Source organism: Diospyros lotus, chromosome 7 (genome assembly GCF_014633365.1).
Source record: "Diospyros lotus cultivar Yz01 chromosome 7, ASM1463336v1, whole genome shotgun sequence".
NCBI classification, from domain to species: Eukaryota; Viridiplantae; Streptophyta; class Magnoliopsida; order Ericales; family Ebenaceae; genus Diospyros; species Diospyros lotus.
In genome coordinates, this window is record NC_068344.1 from 37656496 (window position 1) to 37672629 (window position 16134).

Genomic DNA, 16134 nt, shown 5'->3' on the forward strand with positions numbered 1-16134 from the left:
TAAAACTTAAGAGTTACATTATGATGCTCAAATACAAAAGATGGTTCGATATTCTCAAAACTCAAATATACCAGTCACTAGAAAAATCTTAGAACATCATAAGAATATGTTCCATTAAGGAAATTACATATAAAAAGACAATGATCAAAATACAAAGAAAAGTCTGTTATGACAGCAATGAAACTTCAGTATCGTGCTCTAACCTCTTTAGAGTCAAACCATTCTCTTTTTATTTTTCCTTTTCTTCTTTGGAAGCTAAGAAAATAATCTCCAGAGCAGACTAAAAGAAGAAGTTCCAGCATAAGGCATAGAAGAAAAGTTATACCATGAGAAGGGAAGGTGCCAATGAAGGGTCCACTGAATTGTACACAGCAAGTTTGGGGAATACATGATGCACTAATTGCTTCTGGGAACTTTTCTACACGTTGCAAAGCAAAAGGGAAAATATTAAACTTCTCCAAAGGAAAAGAGGGGGGAAATAGACAAATACTGGAGGCAAGAGAATGCATACTTGATCAGATGCGGCAGCCAGTTCGTGAATGCTCCTTGCAAGTTGTGCATAAGAAACTGGCTGAAATTTTTTCAACCAAGTACCAAATTATGTTGTAAGAGAAATCAAAAACATTTATTTATAAAAGAATAACATAAATATAAACAGCAGAAACTAAACATCAATGTTGTTTAAATCTATAATCCATTTCTCATAGTCAATGAAATGTTGAACAACAGAGACCAGGCAATGCCATCAAAGCACATACTGTAAAAACAAATGAAAAATATATATATATATAAAATATAAGCACCACAGAAGGTCAGGTAATAGCCATTCCAATTATCTAGCCAAAATCTTACACTCAAGCTATCACTTGCCTCAAACAACATCAACCAACAAAACGCTCACCAAACCCACAAAATCACTCTTCATTATCCAATATTGAAACGGACTTCCTGCTGCCACCCAGAACATGGTCACATTTACCCATCAGATTCCTCCTCCATAAGCTATGTCCTCTCCACTGCAAATCTTCCCCGCTATTCCCTTTGGGAAGCATTTTCAACCGACCAAACTTTGTAACACCCATATCCCACCTAATAGCCAATTAACTTTATTGAAACTCACCTGCAATCCTTGAATTAATTCACAGAAGATAATGAAGTGCTATATTTCCCATTCATTTGGTCAGATTGTACAAAAGTAAGGGATATAAGCTTTTCCCTCCTAAAAAGATTAACAAACAGCTGTTTAATACCTTCCAAAATCAACTTACTGGGTTTCCCTCCCAGCCAAAAAATGTAGGATAGTCGAGATCCAGTTCACTGCTGAGGTTTATGGAGGCCACTTAAACATCAAAGTGACTAGAAATAACGGGATTAAAAATCGTACTTTTTTCTTTTGTTTCTGAGGCATGATGTTTGTTCGAACGGGATTCAGAGCAGCTTTGGCAGCAGAAATGGTATCGCTCTGGATCTGCATTAGAGTCCCTCTCTTCGACTTCCGATCCGTCTGTGGCGGTTTCCCCACGACGGCGGGTGGCGGCAATGGGGGCGCCGACGACGATGACGGAGGCGGAGGCGCCGTCGTCGAGGAAGGGTCCGAAGTTATCAGATCCATCAGCGTCGTCCCAGACGAGTCCTACACAAAACAAGTTTACCAAAAAAATAAAAAACATCAACTCCAATCGCAGTTTTTCCGTCAAAATACGAAGGGTTTCAGAATTTCCCGGGAGAACCGGAAGGAAAATACGTGGCAAGAGCGATCTGTGTCTAAGTAAAAGAATTACCGCCATGGACAGCTCTGCTGTGGATAGCAAGTGACAAGTGATCCTCCGCAGTGGCGGTGGCGGTGGAGCAGTGAAGGCGATCACAATTTGGGAGTCCCCTCTTTGTCTCCGACAAGAAGAGTCAGCCGGTTTTCCCTCTCTCTTAACCGGGCCAACGAGTCGGGTATTCCACAGTCCGAACCGTCCGAATCTATGCCTATGCGGATTTGTGAACAATGAGAAGTAACTTTTGTACAATGTGAAAATACATATTGTACAATATGAATGGAATATTATATGATATTGGGGGTTATGTATAATATATTTTTATATATATATCTCTTTTAAAATGTATGAGATATTGGTACTTTGTATATCATGAAATTTTGAAAAATTAAAAACCCGATTGAGTGAGAAAATATCAATATAAATGATTAATTATAGATTTATAGTTATTGCCAGTCTTAAAATAAATTAAGTGTACTCAAAAATATTTGTTAAAATTCCTTTATTTAAGGAATTATATTACATATATATTTTTTATAATATGAGAAACTCGAACGATATTTGATTACGATCAATTTTTGACATGAACTATCTTGTCCTCTCTAAAATTTATAATCCATATTGATCTGATATATGTATACGAACAAGTTTGTCACGCACTAAATACTGATATATGACCACTTAGAATAAGCACAATCAATTATACAGTATCATACGAAGATAATATTAAATTCATAATCTTTCAAACTCCCAATACGCGTAATGAACTGTTCGTGCTACTGTTAAGAACAACACATATTCAATTATAAATATAATTGAATTTATTAAATTATCAAAATTTAGTTTTATATTAAATTATAAAACTATATAATTAAGTATATTTTTTCGATTTAATTACAATTTATACTCGCATATAATTAAATATATAGAATATTTATTATGCATAAAAAAAGTTATAAATATAAATAATTAAACTTTATTGGCCAACCCATCTCAAACTCGTTAAAATAAGCTGATTGTTATTATTTAACAATTTAAAACTAATTTTTTTCTCAAATATTCAACTTTAATATATTTTTATTCATCGATCACTCTCACTCTTAATATTCTTGTCAACAACGAAGAAAATTGTATAATTGATATCATTATTTTTCAATCTTCTTATTTATTTACGTCAATATTTTCTTATTTTATTTTATTTTTCGTCTCGAATGAATCAATAATAAATTTATTTCGAATGAATCAAATTATTGAAATTCCATTGGTAAATTGAGTTCCTCGACCAATTAAACCCAACAAATTGTCTTCCTTCCTAGTGGCATTTGGTGGTGGGCTATTAATACTAGTAATTTTGTATGGTTTTAAACTTTTTGAGAAATAGACGAGCGATAAAATATATTATTGATATTTAAATAAAATCAACAATCATAGATGTTGAGATAGATTTTTTTTTTCCCTATACATTAAAGATATGTATATTTGTTCTCTGTTACTTGATATAATTTATTTAAACAAAAAATGTACATAAATAATTTAAAACAAACATAGATTGTGGGGAAACAAAAATATAAAATAGATATGATACAAAATGGAAATAGGGAAACAACTTTTTAAAAAAAAACCTCGTAAATAAAACATATACATAGGATTTTTTTAAATATATTTTTAATATACAAAATTATTAAATATGTTTTAATTAAAAAATAAACATAAATTTCATAATGCATACGGGCTATGAGAGGCATAAACGTGTTTTTGATATTTATTTAATATTATGAAACAAACTTATTTTTTTTTAATTATAAAAATAGTTGAGAAATTTTTTTTATTGTCTCTCAACGTCTTGATATAAATCACGTTTTAAAAATACCAAAACAACACTCTCCAAATACTTCCATACATTATAGTGACAAGACGCGATAATTACCTCACATATTTCTCAATATGAAATTTTAAAATAATCCTTGAATGGGTCGGGCCCATTTGTTAACCGTGTTGGAAGCGCTTTTAAATTGGTCTTTGATGAGATCAACTGGGCCTAGCAATTAACTTCAGTTAGAATTAGTCATGGCCGATAAGGCTATGTTTGAAAGCATTAATTTATTTTATTTTTCTTGAAAAAGTTAGTATTATTTGCTAGCAAAATAAATATCGCACATGAATACTATTTTTGGGCTCGTTTAGTTCATTTGAAGTGAAATTTAAGCTTAAATTTTAAAAGCTTATTTACGAAAACATTGTAAAACATTTAGTTGAGTAATATCAAATATTGTTTATTAATGATCGTTTAAATTATTAAAAATTTGATATGCTTAATAAAGTGAGTTGAAGCCCAAATGTAAGCCTACAATTATGAAGTCAAAAGAGTAAGATTTAAAAAACTTTCCCGACGTCATAGTATTCGGAAACCCTCATAAGTTTTTCTACAAAATAATATTAAAAACCTATCCCGAATATGAGAAGTACAATATCCAAAAGTCAAAATACGATGAGAATACATTAAATTACTTCAGATAATTATATAAAGATCCACAACAAATAATTCCAAAATACTCGAATGCCCATCTATCACTACAAGAAATTGGACTTTTAGTTACCACATTAGTGACAACCAATTAAAAGTCGTCACTAATTCCAATATTTAGTGATGGTCATATCAAATTCATCACAAATCGTAGGTAATAGTGACGATCACATGTGGGTGTCATTGAACGTACAATCTTTAGTGAGGGTTGTGCAATGTCGATCATAGATATGGGACCATTAGTGACTACTGCATATGGTCGTTACTGAACGTGTAACATTTAGTGAAAATCGCGCAATGCTTGTGACAAATAGGGGAGCATTAGTGACTACCCCGTATGATCGTCACTAATAGTGAGGGTTGCACAATGTTGGTCACAAATTGGGGAGTATTAGTGATGACCCCATATGATTGTCATTGAATGTACAATCTTTAGTGCGGGTTGCGCAATAAATTTTCTCCACATACTATTTAAATACCATAAATATAATAAATATATATTATATAAAATATAAAGTAAAATAAATATTCCTTAATTGATGTCCATAAAGAATTTAACCCCTAAAGCTAATAATTACCTTACAAGTAAATATTAAGGTATAATAAATATATATATTAATTTGTATTATTTAATCAAACATAAAAACACAATATATTTGTTATTAACAAATAGAACTATGTAGATTAAAAACAAATAATTTATTTGAAAATAAATACACATAGTGTGTATTATCTCCAAAATAATTGTTTAACAACAACAATAAATAAACCAAATGGACAATAGATCCTATTAACTTTGTCTGTTTAGCTCCAACCTCCTTAAATTTGGCTAATTAAATCTTAAAATTTAAAAAATTAACTACAATATCTCTTTGTTATCAATAACATTAAATAAATCAATAATACCTCATTGAGCTTGATTTTTTAGCTAGAATATCTGATGAACTTTTATTTTTAACTGAACTAATGTTGGTTATTTATAGGGGCGAACAAAATTTATATTTAATTGAAATAATCAAACTGAATCTATCAAAATTGTTAGTTTGGTTCAGTCCAAGCTAAGGGTCAGTTCGATTTAGTTTTTAAATTTATAAAATTTGATTATTTTAATTCAGTTCGAATTTTATATTAAAAAATTTAAAATAATCCAATCGATCGAAATATAGAAAATGACTTAGTTTTGTTTTCAATTTTCTTTTAATCAATTTGATTTTTTTTCCTTTGTATTTGTTTGATTTTTAATTCATTTTATTTTTATATTTATTAGATTGGTTCAATTTAATTTTTAACATAAATTTAATTATTTCAAATCAGACAATTACCTTGAGTTATTTATTTTAGAATCATGTTACATGTACAACCTTTTTGTATATCTTGAGCTACATAAGGAAGTATTATGACAAAAATATCTCGTGCTTCACATGTGCTTCACGCGCCTCATAAGAGACTTTTTTGTCATTAATACACCTTTATGTAGCGCAAAGTGTACACAAAGGTGTACCAATAACATTTTTTTTTTAAAAAAATTGCGTGAATGGATTGAAAAAAATAAAATAAGATATTAATTATAACAGGGTCAAAAATTTAAAATTTAGAGAATATATGATTAATTTAATTTAAAAATGTACCATCATTTTACCTTAAATTACATTACTTACAATAAAAAAATCATTTAATAGATTATTATATAATTAACATACCTTTATCTTAAAAGACGATTAATTGCATAAATTCATTGGAAAATGCCTTTTCCAATAACCCGAAGCTTTATATCCGGTCTCCGTATTAAGACAGCAATGCTCGACCGCATCGAGGGACAGGTGGCGGTTCCCATTGGCCACAAGAACACCACCACGGGCATGGTCCCACACACACAAAAGACTCCCAGTACCGAAAAAATTTCATCATTGTGCAATCAGACATCCACCTTTTCCTACTGTGAGCCTTTCACATCGTGCGGTCGAGGATCGCCCGATCACCAAAACCCAGCCATCCCAGGGCCCCTATTGATCCACGCAAAGTGAGGGCACGGTCGTATGGTCCGAGCGACCGCACCGTAGGTCTTCCCCAAGCAAAAGAAATGAGCGACGAAGACCGGCTATTCGTTCATTCGTTCTTCTTCTTGTTGTTGGAGTTGTGGTTGGAGTTGTGCTTTCTTCTTCTCTTCTGCTCTCTATCTCTCTCTCTCTTCGCACGAGTTCCTCTCCTCGTGCGTTCAACGGAGGTCGGGTCGGGTCGCGACGGTGCGTTCGATTCAGTTCGGGGACCGATCGCGCTGCAGGCGTTGCTCAATCGTGGCTGAGGAGTCGGCAATCGGAATCGCACAGTCAAGCCCTCTCGATCGAGGTACGTATCGCCTTAATTGGGCCAAATTTGGGGTTGGATCAGTTATCTCTTGTTATTTCGCGAGGGTTTCCGTGGTTTGCGAAGCGATTACTCGAAGTCGTTGCTTTAATTACCGAGAATCTGATGGAGGATCAGTAGGCGTTTCTGGTTGTTGTGCTCGTAGAAATCGTTTATTTTCCTTTTCGTTGTTTGGATTCCAGTTTCGGTCTTCTGTTTTGGGGGTTTTCCGTGTGCAGGGGACTGGTGCTGAACTGGTGTGTTATTAGCCTGGTTGCGTGACTAGAAATGTTTGCATGTTAGGGGGAATTAAAATTAGGGCTTTTGCCAGTCTAAGAATTATGGTATTCTTCTAGGGCTAATTGGAATTCATCATTGTTTAATCTCTACACAAAGCGAGTTCAGGACGACAAATGCAGGAAGTTCAACAATCTGCGTTCTGTTGCCTAAGTGATGCTAACCCTCTGTGTTGATATTTGAAAATGTAAATTCCACCTTAGCCGAGCTGAGCAATTATATCAGGACCAGCTTTGTGGATCTTTCTCTTCATTTCTGCTCAAGAATTAGCCTTCTTTTACTTCCCATATGATTTTTCTTAAGAACCAGACAAGATTTACAGTATAAAGCTTTTACTTTGTGTACTGTGTAATATATTTACTCCGTTTAAATGGTTTATGTAACATGATCCAAATATAACATATAGTTGTTATTTTTTATGTTTTGCAACAAGACGTCTTTTTGGTTGGAATATATAGTGCTGATGTACTTCTGTGGAACCATTTCCTTGTAGGGTTTTGTTGAGTTGATTTGAGTTTGGATGTGCTGATGCTGAAGAAATAGGGAAAGTGCAAACCCTTTGCTGCTCTTTTGGGGAAAATGTTGGAGGCACAAAAATTTACTGGAATGATGGGCCTACATAACAACCATGATAATTTGGATCTGTCTCAAGCTTTCTACCACAAGCTTGGGGAGGGATCCACCATGTCAATTGACAGTTTTGGTAGCTTGCAGATGAGCAATGGTGGAGGTTCTGTTGCAATGTCAGTTGATAACAGTAGTGTTGGATCGAACGATTCCCATACTCGCATCTTGAATCACCAAGGATTGAAGCGTGTGAACAACAACTTTGCCCACAGTGTTAACCGAGGGAAAGTCTCACATGGTCTGAGTGATGATGCACTTGCTCAAGCTCTAATGGATCTTCGTGTTCCCACAGGTGGGCTGGAGAATTTTGATGAGTGGACAATTGATTTGCGGAAGCTTAGTATGGGGCCAGCTTTTGCACAGGGGGCTTTTGGAAAGCTTTATAAAGGTACTTACAATGGTGAGGATGTAGCCATCAAGCTTCTGGAGAGGCCAGAGAATGACCTTGAGAGGGCACAGTTGATGGAACAACAGTTTCAGCAGGAAGTCATGATGCTGGCTACACTAAAGCATCCAAACATAGTTCGGTTTATTGGCGGATGTCGTAAACCCATGGTGTGGTGTATTGTGACAGAATATGCCAAGGGGGGTTCAGTTAGGCAGTTTTTGGCAAAGCGGCAGAATCGATCTGTGCCACTGAAATTGGCAGTCAAGCAGGCTTTGGATGTTGCTAGGGGCATGGAGTATGTGCATGGGCTTGGTCTAATCCACCGCGATCTGAAGTCTGATAATCTTCTGATTTCTGCTGACAAATCTATAAAGATTGCTGATTTTGGAGTGGCTCGTATTGAGGTGCAGACTGAAGGGATGACACCAGAGACTGGAACATACCGCTGGATGGCTCCGTAAGCATCTTGATTCTTTCGCTCCTCCTTTTATTGCTATTTGTTTATTCTTATAACTGTTTTTCAGTATGCTCTTCTAGAAGATTTCATGCTTTGCAATGTTATACTGCATTATGGCTAATAGGTGTTTTAGGAAATTGTCAATTTACACTGGATAGCTTGATGTTTTAGGAAATTGTCAATTTACAATGGACAGCTTGATACTATCTTTTCATGTTGGACAACTTTGCATCTAATCCTATTGTGAAGGTTGTGATTTCATGTCTGGTTCATGTGCGAATGAAAATGTTTGCTGTAAAAGTTGTGTGTTTATAGTTCCAGTTCTATTTATGGTGATTTAACTGCAGAAGGTCCTTGGGCTATTCTATTGGTTTCACTGTGGAGCTTTGTTTGATTAATTTTGGAGTTCTTACTGTATTGTTTCCCACTCTATACTTGCATCCCTTTTTCTTCCTGCAGTGGGTTTAAATTAGTCCATTATCAGTCTCAAGCAAACTACATGGTGACTCTAGTTATATTGCCCCATGAAGAAGCAATTTTGAAATCCGTGTACCAAAACCCATGCTACACCCATTTCACAGTCTTTTAAGTTGGAAAAGGTTTCCAATTAACAGTTTTGTGTCAATAATCCAATATATATCACGTATCAAAACCCAATTTAAAGTTGGGAAATTGCAAGTAACTGTCTTATGTTTATACATCCAAGAGATTTAAGTACAATTTTCAGTGATAAATGATTGAGATTATCTCTAGCTTCTTTATGTAAAACTTGTAAAATGTTTTATTGGTGCAAGAGAAAGAGGTGGGTGACTGTGTTTTTATTATCACCCAATGAGTAGGTTGTAGTGATGTGTCATCTAGGATGCTAGAGTTGAGCCAGTATCATGTATCAGGTAGTGGAGGCACAAGTAGGGTAGCCAATTCATCAATTGACTTGATAAGCAGATTGTGTCAAATCCCTTATTGCTTGCCTGCTTCAATTGCTCTCTTTGTGTTATTGGTGGGTTTTCTCATTTCTTTTTTTTGTCCATTGGCCTACCAATTCTTGTGCAATTGAGGTTGTATATTCTACTATTTGTGTCATTTATGCATGATACAATGTGATCTCTTGACAAGAAATTTGGCATGCCTATTTTTGAGTTGAGTTGATTGCATTTGGGACCCATTTTTTTGGGCCCCTGCTTTTGGTGCTTTTTATTAGAAGCAAAAAAGCCACCTGAGATTTTTGTCTATCATTAGTAGTGGATAATGGCTCCTCACCTCTTATCACCTTTTCCTAGTTGTTCCTTTGGGACCTTATATTAATGGTTACGGATGGTATCTTCAAATGCATTGTTACTATTATATCTTTTTCCTTTAAAGTGTTTATCAGGCAAGAGTTAGGTTGCCAATATGGATCTTCCTGCATCAAGATGGAATCCCTACTACTTGGAAGGTTTGAAGAAAAATTTGATATTTCATCTTTTTGACCAAGTTGGCTCTATTTTATGTTGGTTGACTCAATTTTGGTGGTAAGGTTTGTGACAATTTTTGCATCTAGTGCACTATATTCTTGCAATCTAATCCTCGGAGGCAGATATGACTTCGACTTTTGACTCAACCAACGAGGAGATGACTCATTGCCGAGTGCATGTATCTTTTCAATTTTTTTCTTGGAATGTTAGCTTTCTGGGAGCTGGCCTTCAGTTGGTTTAGTACGTTACCACCTTGATGAATGACAATGTATTGTTTATCTGCATTTACCATAAACAGTTTGATGGGGAATTAATAATTGCCCAGGAAATTAGATGGAATGACAACCTGTATCTCTCTGGGCACTTGTATTGAGGTGGTGAGCCGGCAGAATTTTTATTATTCCTTTGTTGCCATTGTCTTCATGTATTTTGTAGAGAGCAAAAGTGATGTCGTAACTTCATTATTTTTTTTGTTGTGTTGCTAATTGATCAAGTCTCCAAAAGAGAAAGCATCAAATTATGATTTGACTTTCTTGTTTACAAAGAGATGGCTAATGCATATTCTACTTGCACCACAATTTTATAGGCAATATGGGGAGACTCTTAGCATTGAATGGAGGACTTTGATTAGATGGATTGATGTTGTCTACTCAATTTCACCTTGTCTGTCATGTTTTTTCTAAACTCTTCTAGTTCTGGATTATCAAGATTTCCAAGTGAAGAGCCATCAAATTTTACTTATGTCTTGCTTTCTCCTAGGAGGAACATATGACATGAATGAGATATGGGTACAAGCAGGAAGTCGTTGGTGGGGGGTTGAACTCTGATGGTATGATTGGGAAAGGCAACCACAAGAGACCTTCAATTTGAGTGTGAACCATGGATGGGGCTGACTGAATTTTAGCCCTAAATTCATTTCTCAAGAACAATACATAAATGTTCAGTTGACATGTGAAGAAGTTAAAAGATACTGAGGAGAGATGATTAAGGTGGATTAAATTTTTTAACTACAAGTGATCTTTGTTCATTAAGGGAAATTTGGGAGAGATCTCTCTAAAAAGTCATGAACGGAAACCGAATATGCATAACATGGATAGAATCAACACATAGCCTCTTATCTCAATGGTTTATGATTAATTTCTTTGGACTGATCTTGTTATGCAGGAGAGTAATAATCAAAAAGTTGGTGCAATAGTCTGAAGGAGTTGGAGAACGGGTCATTGATTGCTAGTGGTCCTCCAAATAACAAGATAGGGTTTTTAGAGAGACCTCTAAAATGGTTTCTGCAAAAAATTTAGTTGTGAAACTCTGGTAACTGGAGTTTGTCAAATATATCTGGGCCTATTGAGATGACTTTGAGACTTCATAATTTTGATTCTTGCAGTGCCTGGGAACAACCATAGCAATGGATAATAAAAAATCAGAGATGGTCCGGTTCAAGGGATGGATTTTGGCAATTTTCTGGCAGCATCACACCTAATGCAAAATTAGTGTAATCATAGCAATAGTCCATGATACTTTCCCTTAGAACCTGTATTGGCAAAGAGCTTAAAATAAGATGATGGTGTAAATTACCATCCTTTTGGCTTTGTTGAAAGAAAAATAAGCGCAGCTCCTATTTTGGGTTTTTAGTTACCTGGGAGCACGAAAGGTGGCCTAATTTGGATTTGTATGCAACCCAAATTAAAGTTGGTTTGTCCAAATCAACGATAAGGCATCACATTCCCTTAATTGCTGAAATCCTACACCCACCTATGAGTGCTGTCATAGGGAATTTATGATTCAAAATGATCCTTATAGTCCGGCATTGGCACAAATTCTGGCCTTCTTTCTTTCCTCATCCTGTGCAGTCTTACCCTTAATTTATTCATGTACTCTCTCTCTGTCTCTCTCTACACACACAAACGTGTCTTAGAAATATCCAACAGAAGTGATGACCATGTAATGAGTGCAAATATTGATCACGTGGTTCATCTTCTAAAACAGGAATAAAACTTGCGCAAAAATGTATTAAAATTCACTAGAATTACTGTCTCAGCCTGAGAAGCACGGACACTTCCTAAAGGCTGCTGTACAGCCTGTATTGTTGTCGCAGACGTGTCAGTTATGGGGTCGGCTTGCCGACACACCATCGACATGTGTTTGACACGCTCACATGGGGTGTCTTGACACCTGTTTTTTTATTATTTTAAAGGACATTGGAGGGAACACTTGCCCTCTTTGGACGCTTTGAAGACATTAAATAAAGGCATTAATGACTATTTAATTTTTACGACATTGCAATTGCAGAATTGTTCAGTTTTTCCACGTTTTCATCCCACAACTCTTTAGTTTTCATACTCTTCATGCTTGTAACCTGTCTTTGAACATTGGCTGGATTTTGTCATGCTTGTATCCTCTTCATTTTGTTTGCATTCATTTCCTAGCTATAGTCTTTATTTTCTCTGAATCCTAAATAGTTGTTTTGGACTTTTTGGTGTTAAGACTTTGAAATGAGTAATGACTTGTGAGTTGGTTGCTAATTAGATTAGATTTGTTTTGAATTATGAATTTTAAATGCATATTTATGAGGTGTTTTTTTTGGATGAAGCATATTTATTAGTTTGGAATATAGTTTTGATACTTTATTATGCCATTAGAAATATAAAAATTTATTTTATTAACTAACATATCATGATTGTGTTGCGCCCTACTCTTTTTAATAAATGTCGTACTCCCATGTCTGTGTCCGTGCTTGATAGATCTCAGCTGACAATATTTAATATTTTTAACCAAGGTTTATTAAAACAAAAGCAATAATTAGAGGAGTAATATCCAAAATTGGATTATGAAAAGGAGCATCAAACAGTAAGTAACAAAACCATAAAGATAAATGAAACGCCATAATTTCTGTGCTACAGGAGGATGATATACGTCACCACCCAATCCCACATTTGATAGCCTGGTAGAGATCTTGGGTATATTACTTGGTCCCATGCACTTAAAATTTATCTTTAGCTAGCACTTTCAGGTGGGGACTTGGGGTGTGACAGGTGGTGATCGAACCAGCCTACGACTACTACCTAGTGGCTGCGGACTAAGAAAGTGTTTTGAGGTTGACTTGGGTCAAATTGAGATATGAGATTTCTATCCTGCCAAGGACACGAGGAATTAAAGGAGGGGAGTTTATTATAACCCAATCCTGCAATGACAATCCATTAAAGAGGTTTTGGGTGTGTATTGTTTGGTTTCTTAAACTTGAGATTAAGAGTCATCTTTAGCTAGCACTTTTGGGTGCGAACCATTAGTTTTACAATATATTTCTCCAGTAAACGGAGCTTTGTTATCTACTTTTGTTTAGAGGCCCATTCAAGGCCTGGGAATCTGTGTTGTTTATCCCCATTTAATTTTTGTATGCTCTGTGCATGGGTCATAAATGGTCATCCTCTGAATACCTGAGTAACTTCTCAACTTTCCAAATATTGACACTGTTTATCCATGCTCAGATCTCAGACAGTCAGTATTTCCATTCATTATGGGTGAATTATCTTCCAGAGCTGATTCATTTTCTGATCAAATATTAGAAATGTTGTCAGTTCTTTACACGTAAATTATCGTTTTCATATCCTTATCAGGCAACCCGGTTTGCATTAAGTTGATGCATACCTAAAATGTCTTGATGGAGTAATTGTCAAGAAAGGATTTTGTTTTCTTTCATCTTGTTAGAGTGGCAGTAGTTGAATGTTCACTTCTGTGCTTTTCTTATTTGTCAACTGGTGATGCATGTGGCTTGTGTATCAAATTTAATCTTTTCATTATTACTCACAAATCTGAATTATCTGACCATTTTGCTGGATTAAATTACAACCATACACTTGGTATATATTTGTTATGTGCAATTATGTGTTATGTGTTATTGATGTTATTTTCTGTTGCTCAAGTATGCTTATATGATCCTGTTGGTACTTTCTTTTCTGCTTCTAATTTTCTGGATTTCTATATGAAGCAACGGATATATGGATTCCAAATACTGGAAGTCTTGTTTCATCAATTTGAGGTCCCTTGGCTGGCCTTGGTAGAAATATAACTCAACTCTGGTCCAAGCAATCATGAAATTGTCTGTTGGGGAATACCAATAGAGCCCAGTTGCTAGTAGAGGATGACCCAAGTTTCCCTTGTGACTTCAGCTTTCTACCCACTGACCATTTCTAGTATAATTGGTTAAAAATATTTTTAAGAATGTCTTTCATATCATTTATCTAGATTCCCATATGGAACCTGTAATGTGTTCCCAAAACACTTTATCCTTTGGTTTGCATGCTTACCCAATTTGAATAACTATACTGATCAACAAATGCAACAAGGTTGTACCACCAAAGTGACCCAACATTACCTGTTCAACAGACACCAGTTAACGGATTAGGTCTTTGGCCATTTCAGATTTGTTTTCTTTTTCTATTTTGGCAATAACTGACTTTGCATGATAGGAATGTGGAGGTTTTCTTTATGCCATTTCTCAAGTTGACTGCAGAAACTTACCACTAGTTTATTGTTTTTGGTGTCTATATATCAACTTCTTTATTATTTAGGAACAAATACTAAGTTATTTAAAAAAATTCATACTCCTGAATTGGCGCATGATCAGCTAATGTTCAGTGAATTTCCTTCCATGATATGATTTATATAGTGTCTATTAATTTGTATGATATAAAATAGATTAAGTCAGTTTCTACATGTACAACCAAGACCTATGGATGCTGCCAGGAATCAATCATGTGTATTGTGGGTAATCTTAGGTGTCGTGGAAGATCAAATTAACTTGCGCTGAGATAGTAGACAATATAAATTAAATGTTCTTGCTTAACTGAATTATGGCCCCAGATGGAGTAGGGTGGATTTTTTTTGGTTTAACCTAGTTTCGGTTTTGGCACTGGATAGAGCAGAATTGAGAAAAAGGATCCATCTGATACTAAGTAGCTGGGAGAAAAAGCTTTGTTAATTTGAGACTAGGATGGCTTCAAATAGTGTGCTGTCTTTTCTTTCATTTCCTTTTTCTTATATTATTGTTTTGTTCTTCCTCTTCTTTTTTCCTTTTTTCTTTTTTTTTTGGGGGGGGGGGGGTGGGGGGAGGGGGGGGGGGGTGAATGTTGATGCTGTGAAAAGCAAGTGGGTGATATTTCGAATGTCACTGGTGTTGTGGTGCCTTGTCTTAGTAGACCTACTTACTGGAGTGACTCTCAGCCAGGGGAAAATGTACTGAAGCAGTATTGTCTTGTATAATCATCTCCACTTTTGTTTTTCCCCGGCATAATTTTTTGGTATATGAAAAAACGTTTTGTTCTTGATGTGCTGCATTTCTGAACTGAAATTGCAGGGAGATGATTCAGCACAGGCCCTACACACAGAAAGTAGATGTTTATAGCTTTGGCATTGTTCTGTGGGAACTAATCACTGGAATGCTTCCCTTCCAGAACATGACTGCTGTGCAGGCTGCATTTGCAGTTGTTAACAAGGGCGTTCGACCTAACATCCCCAATGATTGTCTCCCTGTCCTCAGTGAGATCATGTCCCGATGCTGGGATCCTAATCCTGATGTGAGGCCACCCTTTACTGAGGTTGTCAGGATGCTTGAGCATGCAGAGACAGAAATAATGACCACTGTTAGGAAGGCCCGTTTCAGGTGCTGCATAAGCCAACCGATGACTACAGATTGATGCAGAGAAAGGCGAAAAAGTGGCGACAACAGGAAACAAGTGGAAAAGGAGAAAAAGGAAAGTATAAAAAAGAGAAAGCTCATTGTATGTTAGCCTTGTATCTATCAGGGTTAATTTCTTTCTTCAGATAGAAAAAAAAAAAAAAAAGGGAAAGCTATGATAAGGAAGGACTGCTTGTTTTGGTTCTTTTTTTTTTTTTTTTTTTCCGCTTTTCTTTTCTTAAATTTTATGGATTAATGGTGCTGAGCTAGTAGTGATAGAGGGGATTTGATGTGTATTTATACATGCCGTTTCATGCTGTGTTAAACAAAGCCCTGTTTAGTTGCTTTTCTTGTGTTTAAAAGAATTGCAGGTTCTCAGCATTTTCTTATTTTTATATGGTCTTACTGATGTTGCTTTGTTATCCTTATTCAAGCAATAACAGGGCCGAACGCTACTACTGCTGATGACAAGGGAATGAAGCCCTTTTGATGAAGTTTCAGCTTATTTATTTTATTTGTGAACTTTCATTTGGATTGGAGAGTATCAAGTATCAACTGATGCATCGCCCACTCTGCGGGTGAACACTGACGTTGAGAGACCGAA

At 35.5% G+C, this 16134-nt stretch overlaps 2 protein-coding genes across 2 annotated transcripts in view; one reads left to right on the forward strand and one right to left on the reverse strand.

Annotated features, from left to right (window-relative positions):
* The window catches only part of LOC127805978 (uncharacterized), a 65809-nt gene extending 63846 nt beyond the window's left edge, over positions 1 to 1963 (reverse strand). Inside the window, exons 1-4 of the mRNA XM_052342855.1 lie at positions 1782 to 1963; positions 1385 to 1633; positions 512 to 571; positions 326 to 418 (exon numbers count right to left, since the gene is read on the reverse strand). Coding sequence (XP_052198815.1) covers positions 326 to 418; positions 512 to 571; positions 1385 to 1633; positions 1782 to 1787 — 408 coding nt within the window. The 5' untranslated portion in view covers positions 1788 to 1963. The remainder of the gene's footprint in view (positions 1 to 325; positions 419 to 511; positions 572 to 1384; positions 1634 to 1781) is intronic.
* A 4434-nt stretch (positions 1964 to 6397) lies between these two features.
* LOC127806206 (serine/threonine-protein kinase STY13-like) lies at positions 6398 to 15911 on the forward strand. Its single transcript, XM_052343343.1, has 3 exons — positions 6398 to 6636; positions 7424 to 8402; positions 15210 to 15911. The coding sequence occupies exons 2-3, from the start codon at positions 7510 to 7512 to the stop codon at positions 15547 to 15549; spliced, it is 1233 nt and encodes a 410-aa protein (XP_052199303.1). The 5' UTR covers positions 6398 to 6636; positions 7424 to 7509; the 3' UTR covers positions 15550 to 15911.
* The last annotated feature ends 223 nt before the right edge of the window (positions 15912 to 16134 follow it).